The 7,757-nt window shown below is 62.6% G+C and overlaps 1 protein-coding gene across 1 annotated transcript in view; it reads left to right on the forward strand.

The window, feature by feature from the left end:
* The first annotated feature begins 3,703 nt into the window (after positions 1-3,703).
* The window catches only part of GPR153 (G protein-coupled receptor 153), a 4,262-nt gene continuing 208 nt past the window's right edge, over positions 3,704-7,757 (forward strand). The window contains exons 1-5 of the mRNA XM_029945934.1: positions 3,704-4,169; positions 4,576-5,005; positions 6,554-6,746; positions 7,298-7,482; positions 7,613-7,751. Of these exons, the coding sequence (XP_029801794.1) occupies positions 3,814-4,169; positions 4,576-5,005; positions 6,554-6,746; positions 7,298-7,482; positions 7,613-7,751 (1,303 nt within the window). The 5' untranslated portion in view covers positions 3,704-3,813. The remainder of the gene's footprint in view (positions 4,170-4,575; positions 5,006-6,553; positions 6,747-7,297; positions 7,483-7,612; positions 7,752-7,757) is intronic.

Here is a 7,757-nt window from a genome sequence, read left to right on the forward strand (position 1 = left end):
GGGAGGGTCGAAGCACCGAGAGGCAGGAACCACTCGCCGGGTTTGGAGGCGGGCGTGGCGGGCGGAGGGGGGGCGTGCCGGAGATGCGGAGGCTCCGCGCTGCGAGCCCCGCCCGGGGCGGCCGCGGGCCCGGGTGTCGCCGGCATCGCGGGCCGTTGGGCGGCAGCGCGGGCGGGTGCGGCGGGAGCCCGGGGAATCCTTTCAAGTTCTGGGTTCTCTTTGTTACGCAATAGAGCCCTGGGGCCACGAGGCTTCATTGGCCCGGGGCCGTGACGTCACGCCGGGGCCCCGCCTGCAGAAGTCTTCTGGGCCAGCTGGGTCCCGCCCCGGGTCACATCTGCAGGGGGCCGTGCGACGTGCTATGGGGGGAAGGGAGAAAGGCGGGATTCCAGGCTCTGAGGGAGGCAGGAAGCCCCAATCTGAAATGCTGGGGGGACTCTTTGAGTGTGTTGCCAGTGAAACTTCCCAGTAGGGGGCGGCGACCCCTGGGTGCTCGGACCGCACGAGCTGGAGCCCAGCCTGGGGTCCGGCCCTCAGTATCCGCTGCTCCCTGTGAAGAATGAACAGCAGGCATGTGGTCAGTGGGTCTTTGGTCATCAGCCTGGAGGATGGGGTCTCCCAGTTCGTGCAGTTAGCCCCTCTCACTGTGAATTTGGAGACCTTTGGAAATCCACTCCCCACCTCCACCCACCTCCATCCCGGTGACGTTTCCCCCACGACCACCGCTCTCTGGAATTCTGGGCTCCAAACCTGGCCCTCGTATTTCCTCCTTTTGTTGCTCTGGCTTCCGAGCCTCAGTGTTACTATCTGAAGATTGGGAACAGTAGGACCCCCACCCCCCACCCCTGCAGGGACAGGGGATTGAAAGGCAACCTCAGGGGGCACCTGAATGGCTCAGTCGGTTAAGCGGTTAAGCGTTCCACTTCGGCTCAGGTCATGATCTCACAGTTCGCTTGGGCTCTGTGCTGACAGCTCAGAGCCTGGGGCCTGTCTTCAAATTTTGTGTCTCCCTCTCTCTCTGACTCTCCCCTGCTCATGCTGTCTCTTTCTCCCTCAAAAATAAATAAGACATTTAAAAAAATTTTTTTAAAGAAAAGAAAAGCAAGGCAACCTCAGTTCAAGGACAGAAATGCCTGTACCTGCTCAGGTTCAAGTTCAGGTTCCGGTTTGGGTTTGAGAGGCCCAGATTCTGATGTCAGCCAAGTGGGGGTTGGGCCCTGGATCGTGCAGGCCGTAGCTCGGGGCTAATGGATTTACCTCTCTGACTATCTTTACAGTGGGGACACTGTTGGTATTTATCACACAGAATCCTGGGGATGCTCAACAGGAGTGTGCCAATTCACGTTCTGCCCACAGAACTGGGGCCTTTCCCTGCAGTGAGAGACTTAGGCCAGACAAGGGGAGGAGCTGGCCAGCTGCAGCCCGTGGCACGTTCCCCACCACCCTGCACCAGTGATCCACAGGGCCCCGGGTGACAGGGGTCACACAGAGCCTGTGGGGCACCGGAGGGAAGGCCTCCCAATATGACAGCCAAGGAGACCCAACGCGGGTGGAAATAGATGCCGGCCCACTGGGTGCATGCTGAATCCAGCTTCCTATTGGACAATGTAAAGATCACCGGAGTCTGTGGTCTCTGGCCCCACAGCAGCACCCACATCCTGCCTGCTCCACACCCCTCAGTACGCCCTGTGCCCTCCTCACCCCAAAGCCGGGCTGTCCCAGGTTCCGGTTGAGGTGACTGTGTCTACCCACACGGGTATGAGGCTTACCCACACCTCCAAGCTCAGGGTCCTGGCCCTTCAGGGACAGCAGAGCTCAGTGAGCAGAGGGCTGTAGTGCAGACGTCTGCCTGGCAAGCATTTATTATTATTATGCTTGGCTGCATTCCTTGGCATAGCGTATCCATGACCCACAGCACTTTCCGAGGTGGGTGCTGTCATGTCCTGCTTACAGATGAGAAAAATGAGGCACAGCTGAGTCAAGTAACTGGCTGAAGAGCTAGACCTAGAGTCTAGCAGCTCTTTACCCCACCCCATGTGGCCTCCGTATTCGGACATCAAAGAGTTTTGCCGGTCACCGGAATGGCTGGTGGAGGGTCTGACGGGGCCACCCCATCTCCCACACTGGGTCTGAGGTGGGGAAGAGGAGGACGCTCGAAGCAGAAGCCAATGTTTGGGAGGGAATTTTCCTGGCCCCAGAATCCCCTCCAGCCCCCTACGAGGCCTTTAAGGAGCTCTCCTGTGGTCCAGGATAGCCTCCTCTCCGGGTCGCCAGGCAGGCCCGCAGCAGGGGCAGAGAGAGGAGACGCTCCCTCAGGGGTCCTTCAGTGTCCAGGGGGATCAGGCCACAGACAGACCAAAAGAACTCCGGATAAGAGGAGATGGGGCGGAGTGGCATTGCCTCCCCTGCCCAGAGAGCCAGGGGCCTGCAGCCCCGTGTCCATCCCGAACCAGAAACGGTCCCTGGCTGGGGGGGGGGGGGGGGGGGGGGGGGGGTCAGGTCCCATGGCTGTGTCTGGTACAGTAGGTGCTCAAAAGTGTTGGGGGCAAGAGAATTGCAACCAGTGAGATTAAATGGGCCCTCAAGTAAGAAGGGCTAAATATAGGCAGAGGCCTTCACCCAGTATTGTACCTCTCCCCATGCTGCCTGCTCCAGGCCAAGGCCAGATTGTCCTGTTGTCAGGGCCTCATATCAGAAGGACCAGCCGGTGCTCCGCAAGGGGAGGTAGCTTCAGGCTGCCGGGCTTGGAAGGGGGAGGGAGGGACTCTGCCTGGGCGTCTGGCACCAGGAGTACCTCTCCAACATGTGCGTTCTGCCCAGCTTCCTGTGTCCCTGGCTGTGAGCCGTTCCTCGTTGGGGTCAAGGTCTGGTCCGCGGGCTGTCTCCAGACCCATGCTGTCCAAGGCATCCAGAGCATAATACTGGTCACCTGCCCAGAGCACCACTGTGTGCAAGACCTGGACCCAGAGCATAAGTGTGGCCACCACCCAGAGGGCCCACTGGGCGTGAGACCCGGCCCAGGGCTTTAGGGAGGCGGCATCTGTCCACCCCAGCCTCACCCTGGAGGAATCCTCGTCATCCCCATCACAGAGGACCTGGGTGCGGGAACCTTGCTCAAGCCACACAGCTGGCACACTGGAGCTTAGTTTGAGCCCCAGCCCGTGGCAATGCTGGGTGCTGACCCAGGGAAAGCAGGCTGCCCGTTCCCAAGCTGCCCGTGGAAGTGGTCGCCAGATCGCCCCTCCCGCACAGGGAGTGTCGGGGGCTCACCCTCTGAGGCACGTCCTCATTTGGCCAAACAAAGTAGGACAGGCTAAGACGAGGGCCCCTGACGTGCGCCGGGGACGCATCGTGCGGGCTGTCTGAGGGCTGGGGACACTGGTTGAGGGTGCTGGTCCCTGAGCAGGCCCAGGGCACAGGGGGCAAGAGCGCCCAACCAGGGTGGACGCAGCTGTCCTGGAAGCAAACCCAGACCCATCCCTTGGCCAGGAGCAGGTGGAAGGGAGCATGTTTGCACTTTACTGGGCCCCCTGGCCGCCAGGAACAGGGGCTGGAGGCCCCGGAGTAGAGAGGGGGCAAAGCAGCCCAGCCCAGGCCAGGACCACGCAGGCCATGGTGCCTCAGGAGACCCCCTCCATCCCCTACTCCAAGGAGCCAGAGGGACAGTCTCCCAGCACTCACAGGCCCCTCCCCCACAGCAGGTGCTCGTGGTCCCTGGTGTCTCCGAGCCACCGCGCCTGAGGGCCGCTGCCCCCAGCTGAGGCCTGGCCCCAACGAGGATGTTTCAGCTGCCGGCTGGCGCCCGTCTGCACCATGAGTGATGAGCGGCGGCTGCCAGGCAGCGCGGTGGGCTGGCTGGCGTGCGGAGGCCTCTCCCTGCTGGCCAACGCCTGGGGCATCCTGAGTGTGGGCGCCAAGCAGAAGAAGTGGAAGCCGCTGGAGTTTCTGCTGTGCACGCTCGCGGCCACCCACATGCTCAACGTCGCGGTGCCCATCACCACGTACGCTGTGGTGCAGCTGCGGCGGCAGCGCCCCGCCTATGAGTGGAATGAGGGCCTCTGCAAGGTCTTTGTCTCCACCTTCTACACCCTCACCCTGGCCACCTGCCTCTCCGTCACCTCCCTCTCCTACCACCGCATGTGGATGGTCCGCTGGCCCGTCAACTACCGGTGAGCTCTGGATGAGTGTGCGTGCGCGTGTGTGTGTGTGCACTCCAGTGTCTGGCGGTGGGGGGGGAGGTGTGGGCAGCGCACACGAGGACTGTCAGGCGCACTAATGCCCCCAGGGTGCTGATGGGGGCGGTGGGGGCAGATAGGGAGACTCAGGAAGGCCGTTCTAGGCCGCGGCTGGCATGCACATGTAGGTGTGCAAGGGGGTCCATGGCGTCCGGTTCAGAAATGCTTGGTGAGAGGGTCGTGTGACGACACGCATGAGTATCCCCTGTGTGAGGGACAAGGCCGCCCATCGTGGCTGTGATGTACCAGGCGGCCAGGGCAGTCCCTCTGCAGGTCCCCGGGGCTCTGGGAAGAAAGAACCTGTGAGTGACACCTCGGTCCTGTCCCTACCCTGTGCCAGGCTGAGCAATGCCAAGAAGCAGGCAGTGCACACGGTCATGGGCATCTGGATGGTGTCCTTCATCCTGTCCGCCCTGCCCGCCGTCGGCTGGCACGACACCACCGAGCGCTTCTACACCCACGGCTGCCGCTTCATCGTGGCCGAGATCGGCCTGGGCTTCGGCGTCTGCTTCCTGCTGTTGGTGGGCGGCAGTGTGGCCATGGGTGTGGTCTGCGCGGCCATCGCCCTCTTCCAGACGCTGGCCGTGCAGGTGGGGCCGCGGGCCGGCCACCGTGCCTTCACCGTGCCCACCATCGTGGTGGAGGACGCTCAGGGCAAGCGCCGCTCCTCCATCGACGGCTCCGAGCCTGCCAAAACCTCGCTGCAGATCACGGGCCTGGTGGCCACCATCGTCCTCATCTATGACTGCCTCATGGGCTTCCCAGTGCTGGTGGGTGAGACTGCCCGCTGGTGCGAGCCTGCGAGGGGGCACGGGGACAGCCTTGGGGCTGAGGCATGCTCTGGGCATCAGGTGGTTGAATCCTCCTGCCCTGTCCTCTGGGACGGGGAGAGGTTGGGGGCAGGGCCAGGGCAGCCGGCCTCATCATCATCCCATTTTACAGATTTGGAAACTGAGGTTCAGAGAGGTAAAATGACCCACCTACAGTTCAGGCACCTGTATTAGGACTTGAGCCCCAAGTCAGATGATTTTAGACCCCAGGACCTTTCTGGCACACTCCAGGGGACATTCCTTACCAGACTGAGGCCCGTTCAAGCAGAGGGTGCAGGAGGTGGAGTAACGTGACCACCTGTCCCAAGAATAAAGTCTGGATTCAACAGCCTGGGCCTCGCGCCTATAGGGCTCCAGCCCAGCGCCCTGCAGGGTCTGGGCGGGTCAGGAAGGGGTCTAGGGGCTAGGACCAGCCCAAGATTTTGTCCACACAGCGAGGCAGAGCTGTGTCCCTGCGGTCACTGCAGGACACAAGCTGCAGAAGGTGACAGGTGGGGTGGTAGCCTCATAGGGGATGCCCTCAGGGTGCAGTCCCAGGTAACCTGTGGCCCCACCCTCAGTGGGCCTGCTACCTGCCCTCCTCCCCATACCCCCCCCCCCACCCGGTGCTGGGCTCTTCTGTGTCCGGGGCGGCCCTGCATCTCCAGTCTGTGCTGATGGAGAGGAGAAGTGTGTGTCCCATTGCAGAGCCACAAGGGGACAGCGGCGGAGGAAGAGCCTTCCCTCACCTTGTCTCCAGGGCACAGAAGGGGGTGCCATTTATGGAGCCCACTCCATGCTGCAGGCCTGGTTTGGTCACAGATCTTGACCTCACTCCGTGGGGTGTTTTTGGCCCATTTCATAGATGAAGAAACTGAGCCCCAGGGAGGTTCGGCCCTTTTCCAAGGGTCACACAGCTCACATAGTGGAACCAGTGTGATGAGTGGATCATACCCACTTCTGCTCTCATGAGAGAATAACAGAAGGTCACTCTGGTGGGGGAGGAGCTCTCCTGGGAGAGGAGGGATGAGGGACCCGAAGGCTGCGTGGACCACTCTCAGAAACTGCTTTGACTCTCCTCTGAAGTCCATGGCCTAGGACATCCCCCCCACCCCATCTAGAGGAAGAGCCATGGAGGAGTGAGGATGGCAAAAAGTCCCGGAACTGGGGGGCCCGAGGCCTGGTTCTCCAAACCTCGGTTTCCTCTTCCCACAAAGGGGCGGGTAAACCGTACCCCAACCTCTCTCCTTGGGTGGTCAGGAGGCTGACGGGAGGGAGGCCCGCCCCGTGCTGCATGCTGGGAAGGGCCGTCTGTGCACACTCCGGGCTGTGGCCCTGCATCCGGCAGCCAGCAGCTCTTGGTGGACACAGATTTTCACCCTCACACTTGGGCTCTTTCCAGCCCAAGAGCCTATAGCTCTGTGTCCTGCCTCCTCCTCCCGCAGGTGGGATGGGTGAGGGCAGGGGGAGGGGGTGCTGCCAGGTGCCAGGCGAGCCCTGTGCCCACAGGTGGTGAGCTTCAGCAGCCTTCGGGCGGCCGCCTCGGCACCCTGGATGGCGCTGTGTGTGCTGTGGTGCTCCGTGGCCCAGGCGCTCCTGCTGCCCGTGTTCCTCTGGGCCTGCGACCGCTACCGCGCCGACCCCAAGGCCGTCTGGGAGAAGTTGGTGGCCCTCATGGCTAACAAGGAGGACTCAGACAATGGTGAGGGTGGCCCGAGAGAGGCCCCAGCGAGAACGCGGCCTGGGCGAGGTCCGCCGGGTGACAGCTGTCAGTGACCACCCCGTGGCACTGACGTGACCCCTGTCTCCAATGTCCTGGAATCCCTAAGGGACCTAAGAGCCCCCTGGGGGCCTTCTCCTCTCCAGCTTGGCTGTCCCAGGCACTATCTGTCTGTGGACACCAGACTGAATGTGCTCCACAGCTTTCCCCCTTAGGGGTCCCCAAGGGGCCCCCGAAGACACAGGTGTGGCCTCACCCCAACAATCACAGTGTTAGCCGAGCCTTTGCTGTGTACCAGGCACTTTGAGACCCAAAACCCCCCAGCCAACATCACATCCCATCCCCATAGAGGAGGGGCCCCGCTCAGGTGAGGCCCACAGCCCAAAGGGACCACAGAATTTGAACCCAGGACCCTGCCCTTCCCCTTTTCCACTGACCAGCCCCCTGTCCTGCGTGTCTCTGAGGGCCCCTGGAACTCACTCTCCGATGCCCCCAGGTTTCCATGGCGCCTAAGCTTTTGCCCCACCCTGCAGATCCCAGCCTGGAGGGTGGCATCCCCCCAGACCTGGTGCTGGAGCACTCTCTCGACTGCAGCTATGGAGGTGACTTTGTGGCCCTGGACAGGATGGCCAAGTATGAGCTCTCTGCCCTGGAGGGGGGCCTGCCCCAGTTCTACCCGCTGCGGCCCTTGCAGGAGGACAAGACGCAGTACCTGCAGGTAGGGACAGGGCAAGGCCTGAAAATGCGGGTGGGGGGAGGATCGTGATCTCCCCAAAGCCTTTCTGAGCCCCGCGTCGGTCCCCGTTTTCCAGGAGGGCAGCCCGGGTTAACCCCGCCCGTCCTGACAGGTCCCGCCCACGCGACGCCTCTCCCAGGACGACGCGGAAGTGTGGGCCGCCATCCAGCTGCCCGCCTTCCTGCCGCGCTGGGGCTCGGGCGAGGACCTGGCCGCCCTGGTGCTGCCGTCGGGGGCTGGCCCGCGCCGCGGCAGCC

This window comes from Suricata suricatta, chromosome 8 (assembly GCF_006229205.1).
Source record: "Suricata suricatta isolate VVHF042 chromosome 8, meerkat_22Aug2017_6uvM2_HiC, whole genome shotgun sequence".
In the NCBI taxonomy this organism is placed as follows: domain Eukaryota; kingdom Metazoa; phylum Chordata; class Mammalia; order Carnivora; family Herpestidae; genus Suricata; species Suricata suricatta.